General features: G+C 46.1%; 1 protein-coding gene across 9 annotated transcripts in view; it reads left to right on the forward strand.

Annotated features, from left to right (window-relative positions):
- The first annotated feature begins 319 nt into the window (after positions 1 to 319).
- The window catches only part of LOC140469360 (dynamin-1), a 246,391-nt gene continuing 223,747 nt past the window's right edge, over positions 320 to 22,963 (forward strand). For 8 of the 9 annotated variants that reach the window (XM_072565798.1, XM_072565803.1, XM_072565799.1 and 5 more), the window contains exon 1: positions 320 to 784. In XM_072565798.1, the coding sequence (XP_072421899.1) occupies positions 624 to 784 (161 nt within the window). In that variant the 5' untranslated portion in view covers positions 320 to 623. The remainder of the gene's footprint in view (positions 785 to 22,963) is intronic. The other variant, XM_072565802.1, reaches the window with a different exon arrangement.

Genomic DNA, 22,963 nt, shown 5'->3' on the forward strand with positions numbered 1-22,963 from the left:
ATGATTCGGGGAGGACACCAGGCGAGGATTGCAAAAAAAAAGAAACCCCGGGCAGGAGTTGCGCTGCAACCCGTTGCATTTGGAATAAATCGGAGCGCAGCCCTTGCGCTGGTGCGAGACCGTAGCGGTGGCCGCGCGGGGCATCCTGGGAGTTGGAGTCCGGGGCGGGCCGCCCACAAGGAGGCACCGCGGGGCCGTGGACTACAGATCCCGGTAGGCGCCGCGCGGACCGGCAGCGGGGGGCGCCTGCGCAGTGGGAGCGCCTCTTGGTTCCCTTTAAATCGCTGGCTGTGAGAGCGCAGGCGGAGCGGGCGGAACGGGAGAGAGGGGGGTCGTTAGGAACGGAGAGAGTGTGTGCGGCTGTGGCTGTGGCTGTGGCTGTGGCTGTGGCTGTGGCTGTGGCTGTGGCTGCAAAGGGGAGAGAGAGAGAGAGAGAGAGAGAGAGAGAAAAAAAATAGCATTTAACCTGCGAATGCAATTCCCCCTTCCCCTCCAGCCTGAGATTTTTCTGCTCCATGTGCAGCTTATTTTGCACACTCTAGACCAGACTCTTTATCCCGGGTCCAGACCCCCAGCAGCAGCAGCAGCAGCGGCTGCTCCCAGCTCCTCACCGTCCAGTCAAGATGGGCAACCGTGGAATGGAAGAACTCATCCCCCTGGTCAATCGGATGCAGGATGCTTTCACTCAGATCGGACAGAATGCCAACCTGGACCTGCCCCAGATCGGGGTAGTAGGGGGCCAGAGCGCCGGCAAGAGCTCGGTGCTGGAAAATTTCGTCGGAAAGTGAGTCGCTGCGTTGCATTTATTTGGTCTCTCTCTTCTCTCCCGTTGCATAAATAATGACCATAATGTATGGCTGTGCTGGTGCTGTTGGATTTGTTTCTCCCTCCCCCCAAAAAAACGCCAAGACAGCAAATCCAGGGGAGGTTTTTCTTATCATTTGTTATTTATTAAACAAAACACCAGATCCCCGGCATTCAGAGGCGGATTCCTGCCCTAATCTTTGGTGCATGTCACCAGATAAACGGCGGGTCTAAATCGGCTGAGCATTATTGTCGAGAGGCAGGACCAGTTCACTGACATTAATTCAGCTGATTTAACCTTACGCCTGTCACTGCCCCGCTGCAATGTATTTGGTTTAAAATATTGCAAGGTTCAAATCTGGTTTTCGTGCCATTTCTTCCCCCCCCCCCCCCCCACTACACACACGCGTATAGCCCAACCCGTGCAGGTTAATAGTATTTCCAGGAGACCGGTGTATGAAATCGCTAGGGTACAATCGGCTGTGTTTTTTTTGCCAACCAGATTTCGCTGAGTCCAGTTCATTCATTGACCTCGGCTGCAGCGGCATTGGTTCGCAGCATTTCGGCAAATTCCGGATCGGGCTCCAGCAGCAGCGTTCCCATAAATAACAATTTCACCGCATTCGGCGGTGCATCCGCCATAGCTCCGTGTTACAGTGTGTATTGCATGGGGACACCGTGTTACTGTACGCGAGGCGAGATCACTGTGCGTGTGTGAGACCGACCGTGCCTGTCACTGAGTTATTTGTCAGTGTGCACCTGTCACTCTGTGTTATTGTGTGTGACTGTATGTCACAGTCATTGTGCCTGTCACTGAATGCTACGATGTCACTGTCTGTGTTACTGTGTGACTGTTATTTGTCACTATATGCATGTGTGTCTATTGCTGTTAGTCTGTTTCAATTTGTGTGTCTCTGTATGTCAGAGTGACTAGGTGTTACAGTGTGTGCGCATCTGGGTTTTAGACTGTGTGGGTGTCTGACTGAATGTTGGACTGCGTTGGTATAAGACTAGGTGTAAGACTGTGTGACTGTGGGTGTGAGACTGGGTATTACATTGTGGTGTGTGATTGATTGGGTGTTATACTGTGATAATTGTAGGTGTTCGACTCTGGGTGTTACACTATGTGTCTGTGTGACTGTGTTACGCATTGTGTGTGACTGAGTGCCACATTATGTGTGTCTGTGTGAAGATGAATGTTACACTCTGTGTGTGTGTGTGTGACTGAGTGTCATGTGTGTTACCCTGTGTTACAGTCTCTGGGTGTTATAGTCTATATGTGTATTAGGCTGTGTGTGAGACTGTGCGTGTTACAATCTGTTTGTTAGACTGTGTGTGTTCTGACTGTGCGTGTTACAGTCTCTGGGACTTGTAGTCCATATATGTGTATTACACTGAAACTGTAACATCCAGTCAGACAATCTGTTTGTATGTTAGACTCTGTGTGGCTGACTGTGGGTGTTACAGTCTCTGTGAGTGTTACTTTGTGTGTGTGTGTGTGTTACTGTGTGTTCGGGGGCGGAGGAGGGGGCGATAGGTCCAGAGAAAGGATTTCCACTGCGGCTTCAGCCCGGAGCCGCGGGCAGTGTGGGACTCGGACCATTGGAGAGTTCAGCGCGGGTTGCGATATTGAAAGATTTTCCCCGCAGATTAAGCGGACGTTAAAACATTTTGTTGGTGGGGGTGGGGTGGATTTTTAAACAGCTGCAGGCGTCAATGGATCGATTATTGTCCACAAGCAATTGTACTGGGGGACTCTGGAATAATAAATATTTACATTTTTGTGAAAAAGATAAAATCTACAATTGGACATCGAGACTGAGGTATACTGGAGTGTAATGCAGGGATTACATACACTGCGTGGATGTTCTGACATTGCCCTTTGGTTTTGGGGAAGGGGATATAGGGAGTGAGCTCAGGTTGCACACAGAGTCCTTCACTCCCCACTCACCCCCTTCATTACCATTCAGGCTCTTCCTGCCACTGTGTTCAACTTGGGGCTAATTATTAACCCTCAGTCTCCCGCCCACTACTCACTGTCACCCCCTCAATGTGACCAAAAAAGACCAGAATTAATCCCAAATCTCAGGGAGACTCCACTCCCCCGGGTCTTCAGAGCAAAACTCAGGCTGTCCTTGTCACTGCAGTGCTGAGGGAGGGCCGCACTGTCGCAGGGTCGGTGCTGAGGGAGGGCCGCACTGTCGCAGGGTCGGTGCTGAGGGAGTGTCGCAGGGTCGGTGCCAAGGGAGGGCCGCACTGTCGCAGGGTCAGTTCTGAGGGAGCGCCGCACTGTCGCAGGGTCGGTGCTGAGGGAGGGCCGCACTGTCGCAGGGTCGGTGCCGAGGGAGGGCTGCACTGTCGCAGGGTCAGTTCTGAGGGAGCGCGGTACTGTCACAGGGTCATAGAATCATAGAGATGTACAGCATGGAAACAGACCCTTCAGTCCAACCCGTCCATGCCGACCAGATATCCCAACCCAATCTAGTCCCACCTGCCAGCACCCGGCCCATATCCCTCCAAACCCTTCCTATTCATATACCCATCCAAATGCCTTTGAAATGTTGCAATTGTACCAGCCTCCACCACTTCCTCTGGCAGCTCATTCCATACACATATCACCCTCTGTTGAAAAAGTTTCCCCTTAGGTTTAGGGTGAGTGGTGAAAGACATAAAACAGACCCATGTCCTCTAGTTCTGCACTCCCCCACCCCAGGGAAAAGACTTTGTCTACTTATCCTATCCATGCCCGGTCAGCGCTGAGGGGACGCCGCGCTGTCACAGGGTCAGCGCTGAGGGAGTGCCGCACTGTTGGAGGGTCAGCGCTGAGGGAGTGCCGCACTGTTGGAGGGTCAGCGCTGAGGGAGTGCCGCGCTGTTGGAGGGTCAGCACTGAGGCAGCGCCGCAGTGTTGGGGGGTCAGCGCTGAGGGAGCACCACAGTGTTGGAGGATCTGTGCTGAGGGAGTGCTGCGCTGTCGGAGGGTCAGTGCTGAGAGAGTGCCGCACTGTCAGAGTGTCAGCGCTGAGGGAGCACCACACGCCCCAGCACTACATAATGCAACACGTTTCCTTTTATCCACTCCGTCTACAACAGTAGCTCTGTTGTGTGTCTTACTTTGATCTTTATTGTCAATTGATTTCCATCAATAAGATTTTTCTTCTGCACAGTCATGATTCAGTTCAGATACCTGACCCACTCACTCAGCAAGGATCCAACAATATCCCATGTTCGGGCACTCGAATCTTCCTTGCTGTTTCGTGATGCTTTTGTGTCTGGCTTTTGTATCTCTGTGCTAATATTGCTGCTTAAAGTCTAAAGACATCAGGTCACAGTCCAGCAGTGACTTCACTTGATGAAGGGGTAGTACTCTGAAAGCTTGTGATTTCAAATAAACCTGTCAGACTGTAACCTGGTATTGTGTAACGTATGACTTTGTCCACCCTAGGCCAACCCTGGCACCTCACATCATATGTATTTCACGGATCTTTACCATGTTTGGAAAGCAAACCATTGAGTTCAGTTACTCGATGTGGATGGGGAGCTAGGATGAGCAGTGATCCCATAATGTCTGCAACTTTACTGAGGATTTCTACAAATGAGTTATTCAGTCTTTTACAATGAGAGTAGGGAACAATGGTCCCAATGTAATCCTTGGTCCCCATGTAAACCCCTAAGGAAACTCTTTCAGTGACGGAATCGGAAAGGAGGTTTCAAATTGGGAACATTTTCCAGCAGTCACAGTATCCTAACTCGATGGGTGGGATTGAATACCCCTCCCCTCCCTTTCAGAGATGACATTGACTGCAGGGAGAGCATGTAATTAGGAAGGTGGGCAGTCACCCTGCTCCCTGCTCCCTTCCTATAATGTCTGGTTTGTTTTTAATTCATTCACAGGATGAGGGTGTTGCTGGCTAGGCCAGCATTTATTGCCCATGCTGAAGTTAAGAGTCAGCCACATTGCTGTGGGTCTGGAGTCACGTGTAGGTCAGACTAGGTAAGAATGGCAGATTTCCTTCCCAAAAAGGGCATTAATGAACCAGATGGGTTCTTCTGACAATGGATTTACGGTCATCATTAGACCCTTCATTCCAGATATTTATTGAATTCAAATTCAATATATGAGGAAACTCAAAGACACCATCAACTGGGCGACCACAGCTCCGTGAAGAGCTGTATCCATTTTGAGAGAGATGGGACACCAAGGTGTGTGTGTGTGTGTGTGTACACACTGTGGTATCCCTCCCTCTTTACCTTCTCTGTTGTTGTTGTTGTTGTTGTTGCTATGTTCAGCTTAAGGTTAGGTTTGTTGGGGTTAAGGTTAAGTCTGTTGGGAAAGTTGTTACCTTAACCAGTGACATAGGTGATCTGGCAATGGTCTGTGAAGAGATCCCACTGTCCCTGGGCTTAGAGGAGAGCCGGTAGGATGTAAGGGGGCCACCGTGGAAGCCCAGAAAGCACACCCTGGGTGGTGATTTCTCTCAGGCTCCTCTCCATCCCTTGTTCAGTGACTGCCTGATGGAGAGGCCTCACCTGTTGCTTGGAAACACTCCCCTTTGGCCCTCCCTGGATGCAGTACCAACTGCTACCACCACCCCCCCACTGGCAGTGCTGCACCTCTGCTGGTGTCTGGGTGGCTGGTGTCTTTTAGGGGCTGGATTTCTGACCCCTCAGAAGACCTAGTTGCCAAAGAAAGTCAATCTATACACTAGTAGGACTACCTGAAATGGAGTGATCCAAGGCTCTCGCCAGCACTCCTGGTCTCAGGAGAGACCCCAGCCACCAACATTAGGTACCAACTGATGTGTATAATTTAGGTAATGGGACACTAAAATTCATCAGTATCTGGATTGACACTCAGAACCTGCATGTTAATGTCAGAGGATCGTTGTTCATTATCTACTGCGCCTGTTATCTACTGTTAATGCTGGCGTCTTTGTTCAGGTGCTCTGTTTTATTAAAGTCCAATCTCAGCCTGGCACAACAGCTATTTCTGAGTATTTTGTTGAAAATGTAACAACACAGAGCAGAGGAGATTTGCTATTGATCTGTGCCCAATAGTTCCTTTGTAACCATTACTCCCACAATGTCACGGGAGTAAAGAAATGCAAAGTGAAGCAAAAACAGCAACTTTTGTTTGTATAGCAACTTGAAAAAATGTATTTGTGAGATGTGGGCATCACTGGCTGGGCCAACATTTATTGCTCATCCTTAGTTGTCCCTTGAGAAGGTGGGGGTGAGCTGCCTTCTTGAACTGCTGCAGTCCACCTGCTGTGGGTTGACCCACAATGTTATTCGGGAGGCAATTCCAGGATTTTGACCCAGTGACAGTGAAGGAACGATGATATTTTTTCAAGTCAGGATGGTGTGTGGCTTGGAGGGAAACTTGAAGGTGGTGGTGTTCCCATTTTTCTGCAGCTCTTGTCCTTCTAGATGGAAGTGGTGGTGGGTTTGGAAGGTGCTGTCTGAGGATCTTTGGGGAATTTCTGCACGGCACCTTGTAGATAGAACACACTGCTGCTATTGAGTGTGAGTGGAGGAGGGAGTGGATGTTTATGGATGTGGTGCCAATCAAGCGAGCCACTTTGTCCTGGATGGTGTCAAGCTTCTTGAGTGTTATTGGAGCTGCACCCATCCAGGCAAGTGGGGAGTATTCCATCACACTCCTAACTTGTGCCTTGTAGATAGTGGACAGGCTTGGGGAGTCAGGGGGTGAGTTACTCACTGCAGGATTCTTTGCCTCTGATCTGCTCTTGAAGCCACTGTGTTTATGTGCTGAGTCCAGTTGAGTTTCTGGTCAATGATAACCTCCAGGATGTTGATACTGGGGGATTCAGTGATGGTAACACCATTCAGTATCAAGGGACGGTGGTTAATTGTCTCTTATTGGTGATGGTCATAGCCTGACATTTGTGTGGCACAAATGTTACTTTGGCACTTGTCAGTTCAAGCCTGGATATTGTCCAGATCTTGCTGCATTTGAACATTGACTTCTTCAGTACCTGAGGAGTTGTGAATGGTACTAAAAGTATAAAATCATCGTTGAACATCCCCACTTCTGACCTTTATAACGGAGGGGAGGTCACTGATGAAGCAGCTGGGAGCTAGGGCACTGCCCTGAGGAGCTACTGCACAGTAAAAGCCTTCATAAAGCCTCTTGGATGGGTTCACCAAAAATGTAAAGTCTATCCATGCCCTTCTTATCTTTAACCTTGACTATTCCAATGCAATCTTGGTTGATATCCCTTGCTGCACCCTCTGTAAATTTGGCATGTACCAAATACTAGCTGCTCTTGGCCTTAGTTTCACCAGGACTCATTGTCACTATGTTCAGTGACCCACATTTGCCCTCAGTGAAGCACATCTTGCTTTTAAAATCCTCACATTTTTCATTTACTCCTGTAGCCTAGCTTGCCTCTGCCCATCTGTGTTTAGCCACCTCTCACACCACAACCCTCAGAGTCTGTCTCTCTCAATTTTGTTTCTCGAACATCTGGCATTAAAATGCATCACCAATTGGTGGCCATATCATTAGCAGCCTGGCCTCTAAACTCTATCCCTCTCTCCTCATCAACAGGCTCCTTAAAATCAAATTCTTTGACCAGCACTTTGGTTCTGGATGTTTCCATGCGTGGCTCAATATCTGATTTTGTTTGTTAGCACACCTGTGAGGGATGTTATTCTATGTTAAGGGTGCTATACGAAAGCAGGTTTTTTAATTTTAACCAGACGGAAATCAACATTGAGTCAAAGAAGGTGAACAGATACCTAAAAGCTTGGTTGAGAGATGGGAGAGAGGTGTTGAGAGAATTCCAGTGTTTAATGTCAAGTTGGGTACTGGTGGGTGGACAAGAGTTCAGAGACAAGTGGGACTAGTGTAGATTCAGTGTATTTTTAGCAGGACAGACTTGATGGGCTGAAAGACCTGTTCTGAGCTCTGTGATTGTATGAAAAATGCACAAGACCAGTGCCCCAACAGGACTGTGTGATGATGGACAATAGTGGAGCTGGGATAGTGAACAATGGCCGATCTTTGCTATGTGGTCCCTCAGTATAGGTTGGTGTGAATATCTCTCTTGTGAGATGAATTGAGGTGTAGGGTGAATAAGTTGTCTGGTTGGTTTTGACCGTTCCCAGTACAGGAAATGTTTATGTCAGCCAGGAAGTGATGACCGACGTGCAGCTAAGTGGTATTACTCATGTACTCAGATCAGCCACTGGAATAGTTCTTACTTTGGAAGCTGGAGATGGAGATGGACTTCGGAGAATTTCCAAGGCTTGAATTTCCACATAGCTTGACTTTATTCAGGACGTGATTTAGATCTGTGCTTATTTTGGAAATCTACCTACTGGTCAATAAATCCAGACAATACCACTTAGTGTGACTACTTTTTTTTTGATTGATTGCTTTAATGCTCTCCTCTCATGTGCATTAATTTTGCACCATGCAATTATACCCACAGCTGATTTGTAATAAGACCCCAGCCGTCTTGAGCAAGCTCATTATTTGCACTTGCTCACCTGCGGTTAACCCAGGTAGTGCCAGTGTTGCATCTTATCATAATAAGGGTTAATGCACGTTCTAGATCAAGAAAGAGTTTGAGAGATTCTGATTTCTGGTCTCCTCTCAATGTAGAGAAGACATTTGTGAATTTCAAGAAGTCATGATGATATCATTTTGATTGAGTTTACATACACAATGTCTGCAGAGTGGAAAGAGGCCATTTGGCCCATTTAGGAGGGCCGGTGCAGACTCAGAGTATCCCACCCAGATCCAAACCCCCCCCCAGCATATCCTCTTAAACCACACTTACTATGGCTAACCCACCTAGCCTGCACATCCCTAGACACTACAGGACAATTTAGCACGGCCAATCCATCTAACTTGCACATTTTAGCACTGTGAGAGAATGTGCAAACTCCACATAGTCACCCAAGGCTGGAATTGGACCTGGGTCCCTGGCACTGTGCCACTGTGTCACCATAGTGTTTGGAAATAATATGACTAATTGGGAGTGAACTTGTGGAATTCTTTACTACAGAGGGCTTTTGAGGCTGAATTATTTAATCTCTTTTAAGGCTGAAATACACAGGGTTTTTAATCAGGAAAGGAATCTAGGATTAATAGGGCAAAGGCAGGAAAGTGGAGTTGGGGATTATCAGATCAGCCATGATCTCATTGAATGGTGGAGCAGACTCAATGGGCTGAATGGCCTACTTCGGCTCCTATATTTTGTGGTCCTATGGTTGTGAGAGAAGACACATTTTGTGAAGGTTTATATAGGGCACATTGTCACTGATGACAGTACCAGGGTCCAGTGTCAAATTACTTTATTTTTGATTCTTTTTCAGTTTGTTTTAGTGTGTGTGTGTGTGTGTGTGTGTGTGTGTGTGTAGCTGGAGGGTCCCAGAGGATTGGTGTTTGTTGGTAGTGGGCGGTAGTGTGCACAGCATGGATTACACCGTGTAATTGGTGTGTCAGTGTTTGGGTATGGTGCCAACTCCTAGCAAGGCTGGGAAAATCTGCCCTCTGCTGTTATTGTGCGATAGCTGCCATGTTATCTCCTGGTGATCAGAATCAAAAGTCCAGAAAAGCCCATCAAGTCTGTACTGTCACCTCACTTCTATCAATCCTTTCAAATGCAAGAACAGGGTTCCCTCTGTCAACATTCCCATATTTGCCACAACTTTGAAGTTTGGCTTTATGTTGAATTTTCTACCTTCACACCATCCCAAAAATCTTCACAAAGCTTATATTACTTTCAAGTCCCATAGCATTCTGTTTTCTCTCCTCAGCTTGCATTTATAGTGGTAGAGAAGTCACCAGAGTTGTAATAGTAAGTGACTTGAAAGGGTTCAGAAAAGATTTACAAGGATGTTGCCAGGGTTGGAAGGTTCCAGGTTTAGGGAGAGGCTGAACAGGCTGGGGCTGTTTTCCCTGGAGTTTCGGTGACCTTATAGAGGTTTATAAAATCATGAGAGCCATGGATAGGGTGAACAGTCAAAGTTTTTTTTCCCTGGGGTAGGGGAGTTCAGAACTAGAGGGTGTAGGTTTAGGGTGAGAGGGGAAAGATATAAAAGGGACCTAAGGGGCAATTTTTTCACAGAGGGTGGTGCGTGTATGGAATGAGCTGCCAGAGGAAGTGGTGGAGGCTGGTACAATGACAACATTTAAAAAGCATCTGGATGAGTATATGAATAGGAAAGGTTTAGAGGGATATGGGCCAAGTGCTGGCAAATGGGACTAGATTAGGTTGGGATATCTGGTAGGGATGGACTAAAAGAATTGAATGTTCTGTTTCCATGCTGTACATCTCCATGTCTAATCAACTGGTGTTGATTGAAGGATGAATATTGACCAGGACACCTTTACAGTGCTTTCATATCTCTGGACAAATACAGTGTTTCAATTCCTGCGTGGTGCAGTCATATCAGCCTAGAAATGTGAGCCAGAGTCCTGGAGTAGGACTTGAGTCGATTGAATCAGTGCAACAACAGCCTGATGGTGGTTAGGAGGAGCAGCAATCTCCCACTCAGTATTTCTTCTCGTACTTTTCAAAGCTCTCTCCGAAGTTGTGGGTGTTGCTGACAAAGCCAGCATTTATCGAGCATTCAGAATTGCTTTGGAAATGCACTAATGGCCTGCTTTCCTGTGCAGAACAGCTTGTTAGGCAACATCAGGGGAGTTCAGCATCAACCATGTTACTATAGGGAGGCGAAGTAGCAGAGCAGGTGGAAGTGAATGTTGTCTATTGTGGATTTTAAGATAAGGTGGCACCTGAAAGTTTGATTAGATTAGATTCCATACAGTATGGAAACAGGCCCTTTGGTCCAACAAGTCCGCACCGACCCTCCAAAGAGTAACCCACCCAGACCCATTTCCCACTGACTAATGCGCCTAACACTATGGGCAATTTAGCATAGCCAATTCACCTGACCTGCACATCTTTGGATTGTGGGAGGAAACCGGAGCACCCGGAGGAAACCCACGCAGACACGGGGAGAATGAGCAAACTCCACACAGATAGTTGCCCAAGGCAGGGATTGAACCTGGGACCTTGGTGCTGTGAGGCTGCAGTGCGAACCACTGAGTCACCATGCCATGTGGTAAATCAGAAGATCAGTATGAAATTGGATTAAAACATTGGCTCAAAATTGGATGGTTGTTTCTCACACTGGAGGGTGGTAAGCACTAGTTTCCCTCAGGGTCAGTTCCAGGAGTGCTTGTTTTTCTTGTTAAGACGTAAATGGCTTGAATCTTGGAGTATGGATTAAAATATCAAAAGTTGCCAGTCATATCAAACATAGATGAATGCCACCAGGGAAAATGATGAAGGGCTTATGTCGTTTTTCCTGCTCCTTGGATACTGCCTGACCTGCTGTGCTTTCCCAGCATTACACTCTCGACTCTAATCTCCAGCATCTGCAGTCCTCACTTTCTCCTTTAAGTGATAGCCCTGATGAATGAGAGAACGAGACCAGCAAAATGGACAGACAATTGTCAGATGAAATTTAATACAGAGACATGTGAGGTGACGCACTTTGACAGAACTGGTTGCAAGGAGCAGTGTGGATTTAATGAAGGAATATGCAGGAACCAAGAGATCTTGGGGATGCATGTGCATAGATCTTCAAAGGTGGGGGGGACATAGTGAGAGGGTGGTCAGCAGAAGATAGATTTTTGTAAATAGAAGCATTGAGTATAAAAGCAGGAAGTGCTGAACCTTTATATAACTCTAGAATGGTATCAACTGTGACATTGTGTTCAGTCAGGGCAGGAGATATTTTGTTTTGTATAAAGATGTGAAGGTCCCTGAGGGGGTATAGAGGAGGTTTACTGGGATGGCTCTAGGGATGAGGGACTTCAGTTATGTCAGAAACTCCTTGGAGTGAAGAAGGTTCGGGGAAAGTTGCTGGAGGTGCAGCAGATGATGGTAGGTAGACAAGGGGGAAAAGGGCCTTCCCATTAGTTGATGTTCAGAGATGCAGGGGATATGATGAGTTTGTTTATGCCACTAGTTGTAATGACCTGGAACTTGCCCATGAGTGGTGAATAAGGAAGCAGTCTGTGATCTTCAGAAGAAATGGGATGATTCCATGGAGGAAACTAACCTGTAGGATGGCAAAGGAGAGAGTGGAATTGACTCCATGCTCTGCCAAGAGCTGGAATGGGCTTAATGGGCCAAACGACCTCCTTCTATATCCTAAATGACCTAGTGACTCCAAATTTAGAGTCCCGAACAGATTAAACCAGATAATGAAGTTGGCACCACTCCTCCCTGAGAGCAGAGATGAATCAATAAATAGAAATCAGTGACCTGTAACAGATTGGAATTCATACCTGGCAGTTTGCATTTCCTTTTCAGAACTAAAAATTGAATGGTAGACAGTGCATTCAGGTTTGTGATTGCTGCTGCCATAATGAGCCCATAAGAAATAGGAACATGAGGAGACCATTCAGCCCCTCGGGCCTGCTCCACCATTCAGCAGGATTATGGCTGATCCGACATGATTCACATCCACTTTCCCGCCCTCTCTTTGATCCCCGACTGTTCAAAAATCTATCTCTCTCAGCCTTAAATATCTACAAGGACTCTTCTCCCACAGCTCTCTGTGGCACAGAGTTCCAAAGACACTCAACCTTCAGAAGAAATTCCTTCTTGGCTCATTCCTAAACTGATGCCCCTTTATTGTGAGCCTGTGCCCGCTAGTCCTAGACTTTCCCCATGAAGGGGAACATCCTCTCAGCATTGACCTGATCAAGCCCCTTAAAAATCCAGTATGTTTCAATGACAGCACCTCTCATTTTTCGAAACTCCAGTGAATAGATACCCAACGTTTTTAGCCTTTGCTTATAAGACAATCCTTCCACACCAGAGACCATCCTCATGAACTTCCAATGAAATGATATCTTTCCTTACATACGGGGACCAAAACTGCTGACGGTACTCCAGATGTGGTCTCTCCAGCACCTTGTATGGTTGCAGTAAGATGTCCCCACTCTTCTACTCCAATCCCTGTGAAATAAGGCCCAGCATTCCATTAGCCTTCCTGTACCTGGGTGCTAAATTTGAGTTTCGTGCACGAGTTACCCCTCCCCTGACCCTTTTGTTTTACAGGCTTTTCCATTTAAAACTGTTTGTTTTATTTTCCAAAATGAACAACTTTACATATCCCACATTATACTCCATTTCCATATGTCCATATTTTGCCATGTCACAAGCACAGATTTGTGAACGTTTAACCCATCTGTGTGTTTGGTCAGGAGAATGTGACTGCTCCACTTGTTAAATAGTGGCAGTGTTAAAGACCACACGTTACCCATATCATATGCAAAGCTAGAACACTAAAACTGTTCTGTATGGCTAAAACAGTCTTGGGAAAAGAGATGTTGTGGCATAGTGGTAATGTCCCTACTGCTGAGCTAGGAGGTCTGTGTTCAAGTCCTGTCAGAATTTTGTCATACCATATCTGAGCATGTTGGTTTTTATAAAACAGCCTTGGAATTAGGCACCACTTCCCTTGGATGCTGTAAAAGGCAAATGCTACAGCAGTTAGACCTGGCTGTACCATTTTAACGTTTGAATTTTCAGATGTTAAGTTAAACTGAATTCACATTCACCTTTTGCTGAATTAGTGCACTGATTACTATTCCATTCACAGGGGGTGGCATGGTGGCTCAGTGGTTAGCACTGCTGCCTTCCAGTGCCAGGGACCCAGGTTCGATTCCAGCCTCGGGTGACTGCACATTCTCCCCGTGTCTGTGTGGGTTTCCTCCCACACTCCAAAGATGGGCAGCTCAGGTGAATTGGCCATGCTAAATTCCCCATAGTGTTTGGTGCATTAGTCAGAGGAAATTGGGTCTGGGTGGGTTACCCTTTGGAGGGTCGGTGTGGACTTGTTGGGCCGAAGGGCCTGTTTCCACACTGTAGTGAATCTAATCTTAAAAAAAACCTCACCACCTTATCCTACAAGAGTTCACAACCTTGAAGTGCATTTTCTTTCAGAAAATACTTCATTCTTGCTATTGGCAGTGTGTCAATGTATGGAGCAATTTTGCACTCCACAAGTGGAGTAGCCTAAATGCAAACTGTACCAGCTGTAATGATCAATGTTCACGGCTCCTGAATTGTTGCTGCTTCAAGAAATGGTGGTGTCATGCTTCTGCGAATGTGTGTTCCTGTGATTTTTTTTTGTGTGAAATCTCCTGCGGAGACTGATTTGCATAATTACCAAACAACAAATGAAGGGCTCTCTCGCTACTTAGAAAAATGTTGTCCCCAAATTGTCCACTGCCCAACCTAAAGTTCCAACAAACTGCAAAATCTTGTGCGAATGAGTGGTATTGTTGAAGGTCAGATCATAGAACATAGAATATTCCAGCACAGTACAGGCCCTTCGGCCCTCGATGTTGCGCCACACTGTGGAACCAATCTAACCTACACTATTCCATTATCATCCATATTTTTATCCAATGACCATTTAAATGCCCTTAAAGTTGGCAAGTTAACTACTGTAACAGATAGGGCCTTCCACACCATAGAAACTAGAATAAAGAGACTTTCAATTCAGCGAGGGAGAGGTGAAGGAAATGAATGTTATCGTTTTGCCAATAGAAAAGATTAATTTCGGAAGAGGAAACGCTTGCTGCAAATGATAAGTGTTGTCAAATTGATTTTGTTTTTCTCTCTCTCTCGCTAAGTGGAAAGTCATCAGGTTTGCTGCATTGCCAAGTGCTGTTGTACTGACAAGTGATGGCTGCATTCAGAACGAGGTACTCAGTCAGTGCTGCAAATCAGCGAGTGCTGTAGCTGCTGTCTGCTTCGACAGATCTCTTCAATTTGATTTGCAAAGAGGTGTTTGTCTGCAGTGAGGGGAGAGCTAGTGTCCTTTCCACTCCGACACTCCCTGCAATCAGCAGTATTTTAAAACCGAAATGTCATTATCCAGTGGGAGTATTACACGCTGCAGTGAGGGAAGCCAGCGTGATTCACTGCCTTCTCGTTTAAAATTTCTGATGGTAAGGGATTGACACTCTATCCTTTGCCTCAGACATTAATTCCCACTGCCACTGATGCGCAGTGATCGCAGAGTGTATCATCTAGAAGATGCACTGCAACAATTTCCAATCCTCCTTCGACAGCATCTTCCAAACCCGCAATCTCTCCATTTAGAAAGACGAGAGCAGCATACTTCGAATAGAATCATCGAATCACCAAAGTGTGGAAGCAGGCCATTCAGCCCATCGAGTCCACACAGACCCTCTGAAGAGCATCTCACCCAGACCTACCCCCTTACCCTATCCCTGTCACCCTGCATTTCACGTGGCCAACCCACCTAGCCTCACATCCCTAGACACTATGGGGCAAATTAGCATAGCCAGTCCACCCTAACCTGCACACCTTTGGACTGTGGAAGGAAACCAGAGCACCTGGTGGAAACCCACGCAGACACTGGGAGAATGGGCAAACTCCACAGAGAGTCACCTGACAATGGAACCTGGAAATTACAAAACATTGCCACCTGAAAATTCCCCTCTGAGACACACGCACACATACAGACACACACACATACATATACACACAGACACACTGACAGATAGACACACACACACACGCACAGATATAGACACACAGGCACACATATAGACACACACACAGACAGGCACACACAGACAGACAGACAGACACACACAGAAAATCAGAGCAGTCGTAGGCCATTCAACCCATTGAGCCTGCTACCGCATTCAATATGATCTTGGCTGAACATCCAGCCCGGTTCCCTGTTCCTGCTTTCCCCCTTTGATCGCTTTAACCCTGAGAACTATCTCTAACTCCTCAGCTGTTTTATTTTCTGACATGGAGAAGTCCACAGGCTCCCCACTGCCTGGGTGAGGACATTTCTCCTCATCGCAGTCCTAAATGGCCTGCCGCTATATGCTGTTGTGGAAGTTGGTTAGCTCAGTTGGCTGGTTCTCTGTCGGATGCTAACATTGTGAGTTCAATTCCTGCACCAGCTGAGATTACCATGAAGGACTCTCCTCTTGCCTGGGCTGTGGCGACCCTCCAGTTAAACCACCACCTCCTCTCTCTGTCTGTCTCTCTGTCTGTCTCTCTGTCTGTCTCTCTGTCTGTCTCTCTGTCTGTCTCTCTGTCTGTCTCTCTGTCTGTCTCTCTGTCTGTCTGTCTCTCTGTCTGTCTCTCTGTCTGTCTCTCTGTCTGTCTCTCTGTCTGTCTCTCTCTTTCTCTTGAAGAGAGCAGCCCCACAGTCCAGTTGAACTATGACCCCTTTACCCCAATCCTTCTAAATGGGGAAGGGCAATGAATGCTGTCCCAGGCACTGACACCTTTATCCTGTGATAGAATAAATTTAAGATTTTAAAAAGGTCTGTTGGTCCTGTAAAATATTAACCAGCAGGTCAGGAATATTCACATCATCCCCCCCCCTGAAAGCTCCACGTGCCACTGCTCCTCCATCAGCTCGTTGCATTTGCGTAGCACCTCTGTAAAACCTGCAAGCTGTTTCATGTAATGTTCTCAAACCAAGTTTGACATTGAGCCACGGCAGGAGGTGATAGGTCAGATGATCAAAAGCTAGACAGAGGCGAGGGGTTTTAAGGATTGTCTAAAGAGGGAGACCATTTATGATGGGGAGCTGTGTCCATCCCAAGCAGCTGGGGGTACAGTTGCTGGTGGCAAAGGAAAGATACAGCAGTGGCTGGAACTGAAGGAGTGCCCAGGGATGGGGAAGAGCAGGTTCATGGAGTGATGTAAAAAAACAGCATTTAAACTCTTCAGCAGGAAGACAGCAGCGGTTAAAGAATACAAGGCAGATGGAGGAATGGGACTTGATGCGAGTAAGGATAAAGATTTTACTGGTGAGAAGTCACCAATGTGTTTAAAATAGGTGCTGTGTCTGAAGACTTAATCCTGAATGCACTTTGTAGACCTAATCACACATGGTTGGTGGTTAGGAGGAGTTTTCTCTTTTAAATTAATCAATTTCTTTCATCCCTGTCACCAGTTAAACAATTGATAAGCAACCAGGGTTAGTGTAGCGATAACAATAACAAAAACTAGAGAAGAGTAGGAGCGGAGGATGGAGGTTAGATGATTTTTTTTTCCTTTCATAATATTTAACTGATTGTTTTCAGTGACCTAATTTTCTTTTGCGATAGACGTGACTGTTATAAAAGCAGTGTGTTTTTTTTCCGTCTGGAGTTTAATTATCTTCAAACAATAAGTTTGAAATCTGATCAGTGTGTGTTGTTTTCGGGAGGTGATGTAGCGGTGTTGTCGGTGGGCTTGTAATCTACAAGCTAGACTAATGCACTGAGGGCATGTGCTTACATTCCCCTGCAGTTGGTGGTGTTAAGAAAACTGGGGTATAAAGTGGATCTCCGGAGGGCTGTAAACTGGTCCAGAGCTGTGGAAGGGGGTCCCGGCTGCTGACTTACTGCCCCTCTCCTGCAAGACACCTTGTTCCCTGGTGTCATTGGAGAGGGAGTGCATGGTGTCTATTGGTACCTTTAGCTAGAGGTGGAGGATACAGTGCATTTCACCCTCCCATTCTGTTTTGATTTAGTCCCTTCCTTCACTCCACTTCACGTTTTGATGTTAGTATCATCTTAACAGGCTGTGCTTATAAATAGCAGGGCACTGGAAAAGCACAGCTGGTCAGGCAGTGTCCAAGGAGCAGAAGAGTTGACGTTTGGGCATAAGCCCTTCATCAGGATTCATTCCTGATGAAGGGCTTATGCTCGAAACTTTGATTCTTCTGCTCCTCGGATGCTGCCTGACCTGCTGTGCTTTTCCAGCACCGCACCCTTTGACTCTGATCTCCAGCGTCTGCAGTCCTCCCTTTCTCCTTGGCTTGTAAATATACAATTGGCCACATAGGTGTTTAACTGGTGGCAAAGCGATCTAATCACAATGGTGTCTTTGTTTTTTTTTTATCTCACTATACTAAAAAGTAGCATAATCAGGAATGGGGGGATTTGGGGGAGAATATAAAGAGAAAGCTGAATCTGGGTCTGGCTAGGCTGGTTACATACAGGTCCAGGCAGTGGGCTGTGGTGAGGGATCATCTCTGCCGACTGTCTGCCCCTCTTCTGCAACTATGTTCGAGCCCAGGTGACCTTGGAGAAGGAGCATGTAGTGTCCACCAATGCTCTCGATGTCTTTGGAGAGCATTGCAGGTGATGGTGGGGTAGAGTGCTTAGTTCCCCCTCCAACTCCATTCTGATTTAGTCCCTTCCTGCTCCCCCTAAACCTTCTGCTCTCCTCCACTTTAGATGGTTTGCATTTGCTCATGATGGGCTTTGCTTGCAAGTGTTCAATTGGCTACTCGGGTGTTTTCACTGGTGGTGGTTCTTGGGTTAATAAAGAAACAAGATAACAAGTCACAGTGATTTTGGTGGTGGGGAGATTGCTCAGTTATGTATGATAACATGTGAAACAAAAATAAAGCTGATCTCACAAATGCTGATGATGAAACTACCGTTGCTTGTTCCCTAACTGATACAGCTACTTTCGCTGTGTGTAACTGACTGTTGGTAACCCTCTGAAATGGGCCGAGGAAGCCACTCAGTTCAGGAACAACAAGGGACCATAAACAAATGGTGATCTTGCAAGTGCAGTGATTATAACTGGGTCAGCCAGATGGACCTCATAGCAAAGGAGTTCCCTGATTGGACCAGATTAACAGCCCCAATCAGGGAGCCCTGGATGACCAATAGAAACAGGAGTGTCAGAGGATCTGTTCACTCTGAGAGCTGGCTCTGAGGGAACTGGATCAGAATCCAGGACACTCCATTTTGTGTCAGGAAGGGGACTGACTCTGAGTTTGTACTGCTTTTATTGATTTCTGTTTGTTTTTTTTTGGAGGAAACCTGATTCCTGAACTGGCTGAACCATATCGCCAGTTTGTTAATTGACACTCCTTTTTGAGGGCTGATTGAAACAGTCAATGTGTTACATTAGGGAACTGTTATTTCACTGGCTGGTTACAGCCTGTGTGTTACTGTTTTCTCTTTAAAAAAAGGAACAGGAGTGTCAGAGGTTCAGTTGGACAGAAGTGGGGAACCTATTCATGTTGGAAGGCCGCATTATGTTAGTTGTAATCTAATAAGGCCGCATCCAAGAAACTTCAATTATATATTCACATTATTTTGTAAAAATCTAACTATTATGTGCTAACTAATAAAAAAATTAAAATGTTAATTCTAAAGTTAACTAACCTTTTAATGACTTTGTTGTGACTGCTTTTTGTAGGAAAACATTTGAATATTTGGATGCAGCATGGCGATCTGCAGTTTTAGCTGATCCTCTAGATGGCTGACCTATTTGTAACCTTAAATCTACATTCCTGCAAATTAAAATAAAAATAATTAAGGACGAAAAAGAAACCTATTAATGAAAAATAAAAGATTTGTTCTGCAAAATGGCCAAGAAGATCACAGGTTCCCCAGCCCTGCTCTAGGATCTGGCTCTGAGGGAGCTGTCCTATACTATGCATGTGCAAATAAAGAGGGACTTGGTGACAGTATACCAGCCTCTGTGGAGTTATTTCAGCAAGTATCACTGACCTCTCATAAAATCTTTTTTTTGAAAACTCCAACTTTCTTACTGTTGCTTTTTTTTTTCTGTTGTAAGAACAACCCAGTTTCTCTATTTTCAACATTTTTTCGGTCCTGGGCATAAAGCTTCCTCAGTTCCATTGTCTACTGTCTGTTGAACCTATTCATCCCTGGGATTATTCTTTTTTTAAAATTTTCTCTTTCCTAAACAAAAAAGTCTCCTACACAGAGACAGTATTCTAGAATTATAAAGACTTAACACCACTTCCTTGCTTTAGTACTTGTCTATTTACAAAGTTGTACCCTTGTCACAAATTGTAAAGATAAAACAAAGAACGACTGGAAATTCGAAACAAAAGCAGAAGTTACTGGAGAAACTCAGCAGGTCAGGCAGCATCTGTGGAGAGAGAAAGCACAGTTTAAAATTTTGGGTCCAGAACAGATTTTAACTAGGAATAGGTTCACAAATGGGACTAGTTTAATTTGGGAAACCGGGCCATTATGGAGAGCAAGGTCTGTTTCCATGCTGTGTAATTCTACGACTCTATAAATTGTTTCATCGAGCACATTTTCCTTTTTTTTTTTTTTGGGATGTGGCCATGTCCTGGAAGTTTCCTTATTATCTCTGGAGGTGCTAATAATAACTTTCCTCTTGTTCAACTGGAATTCTTGTGGTGATGGAGCTGGGGAAGCAATTCCAGGATTTGGGTCCAGTTACCATGTCGGAATGGTGGAGCATAGCCATGTGGGGACTAGGAATGCCTTGGAATTAACCTCACTGGGTGATGGGTGTTCCCATGACTTGGACTGTCCCAATCCGTCAATGGCAGTGTCTGGGGGGGGCAGATGAATTGAGATTGTTACTTGACTTCTCTCCATCTCATTGCTGTTTGTGGTTGCACATGCTTACAGTTCAGTATCGTAACAATGATCACACCTCTCTCAGGAGCCGTGAAATGTTTGGAGAGATTCTGAGGCCAGGAAAGTTGCTATATCAATGCAGGGCCTGGACCAGGAAGCAGCACCAGGGGCTGAGATTTCTGTCTAGATTAGAGTGGTGCTGGAAAAGGACAGCAGGTCAGGCAGCATCCGAGGAGCAGGAAAATCGATGTTTCGAGCAAAATCCCTTCGTCAGGAATGATTATTCATCCTGATGAAGGATTTTTGCCCAAAACGTCAATTTTCCTGCTCCTTGGATGCTGCCTGACCTGCTGTGCTTTTCCAGCACCACTTTGATCTTGACACTGATCTCCAGCATCTGCAGTCCTCACTTTTGCCTCGCTGAGATTTCTGTCCCTGTATAGATGCAAGAGCTTCCTCCCTTTTGAAGGATTGGTCCTGTATTCTGTTGGATATAATTGTTTCAAATTTTGGAGAAGGTGATTAATAAACATTTGTACTGTTGTCAACCTCTGTTGTTCTGTTGTACTGTTGTTTTGTGCATGGAGCTACAAGGATTAATTACAAGGCAGTAATCTCTTTAAGACGATTTCCCTAATGGTGATTAGGAGGTTCAAGGACCTTTCTTGTCACTGTAAACAGAACCCTAACATTGGACCAGGAAGACTTCCCTTATGTTTGTTCTGTAGATTGGGTAAAATCACGATAGTCCCAGAGGATTGTCATCCCCTGGGGTGGTGGGGCTCCCCATGCCTCAGATGAGGGTGAGATTGAGAAAGTGTGGGAATTGAACCCACATTGCTGGCTTCACTGTGCATTGTATGCACAAACCTTGATTCTATAGAATTGAGTTTCTGTCAATTTTGATGCTTTTGTAAAATGTATAGCTGTTTGCCCGAGTCCACCTGTTCAACGACGTCATCACTGACCTCTGGAAAAGGCAGGATTTGAACTCCAGTCTCAGATGCATGGACATTACCACTACACCACGGCTTGATGGATGTACTGAGACCAACCTCACGGTGACCATGTCAAGTGTGTCTTGGTGATGGTGTCCATTCAAGGAAATTCCAACAGTTCTGAAGAAGGATCACTGAACCCGAAGTGCTAACTCTGCTTTCTGTCTATTGTTGCTGCCAGATCTGCTGAGATTTTCCATTAAGCTCTGTTGTTGTTTCTGATTTCCAGCATCTGCGGTTATTTTGGTTATTTGTTTTGCCAATACAACTTCTGCCCAGCTGTCAGCGGTCCTGCTGGGTTTGTGTTGTTCGTGAGGACCTCTGCTCATGTGCTGTCCCTGGGAGTTGTTATGAAGGTGCAGGAACTTTCATTACAGCATTCTGAAGCATTTTGATCTTGGGACGAGGCAATGCCCTGATGTTCCTCTGAGCAGGTGGAGCTGGCAAGCGTGGGTTTTGTTGTCCTCGCGAAGGTGTCACAGTCTTGATGCTGCTGTAGAATACTTAAACTGTGCTGAGGTCAGGGAAATGCAGACTTTATTAAGGAACATCGTATTGTGCCTTCATCTTGCCATGAGTCTGTGTGTGTGAGAGAGAAGGGGGACAAGATCATGTGACATTGAATCACTTTCTATGATATCCCGTTAACATTTCTCCCATTTTGGATGTTGAACTCCGTCCCTGTAATCTTAGTGGTGAGCAACTTTGCTGAGTCATTGCTATTTGAGTGGTGAAGGGGCTTCTAGGAGGCTGATAGGGAGTGAGTTCCAAAATTCTATGACAAGCGCTAATCAAATTGATTGTGGAGAGCCTTTTGGAAAGCAAGAAATTGCAGTTTTGCCGACCACAAGATGTCCGGAATCAGTTTTGCAGGAAGGGAGGTACATTTGACATTTATTGTTGCCAACCCAGGCAGCCTGTTCTCCCTGGAATAGGACGATCTCACAAACCACAATGAGGCCTGAAGGTGATAATGTGGTTCGTGGTCTTCGGTCCTGGAAGAGCTGCAGCATTTCAGAGATTCTGTTTCTGATCGTCCTACACAATTGTACAATACTTTTCCCAATTACCGAAAACAAACTGTCACTTCCCTCCCTGGAGCGGTAAGTTGTATCAGGTAATGGTTCCGATTGGAGACTATTGCTGAAGCTATCCTCAATCTGATAATGACATAACGGATTTGGGTTTGTAAAGGCAAGACAGCTGAGAACTTATATCCAATCTCCACATAGACTTTGTAACAATGTCTGACTTATTACTGTACCTCATTGCTATCATGCAGTGAACCACAACTTAAAGTTTAAGACCAAAGTCTCTGGTTAAGTAAGGCTCACTCCTGGTTTTTCTCTATCACTGGGAACTGAGAAGGCTCTAAGACTGAGCAAAAGTGCATACTGCAGATGCTGGAGATCAGAGTCTAGATTAGAGTGGTGCTGGAAAAGCACAGCAGGTCAGGCAGCATCCAGGGAGCAGGAAAACTGACGTTTCAGGCAAAAGCCCTTTATTAGGAATGAAGGCAGGGAGCCTCCAGGGAGGGGGTGTTGCTGGGGAGAAGGTAGCCAAGGGTACAATAGGTGGGTGGGGGTGGGGATGAAGGTGATAGGTCAGGGGGGGGGGGGGGGAGGGGTGGTGGGTGGAGTGGATTGGTGGAAAGGAAGATAGGTAGGACGGGTCATGGGGACAGTGCTGAGCTGGAAGTTTGAAACTGGGGTGAGGTGGGGGGAAGT

This window comes from Chiloscyllium punctatum, chromosome 49 (genome assembly GCF_047496795.1).
Source record: "Chiloscyllium punctatum isolate Juve2018m chromosome 49, sChiPun1.3, whole genome shotgun sequence".
In the NCBI taxonomy this organism is placed as follows: Eukaryota; Metazoa; Chordata; class Chondrichthyes; order Orectolobiformes; family Hemiscylliidae; genus Chiloscyllium; species Chiloscyllium punctatum.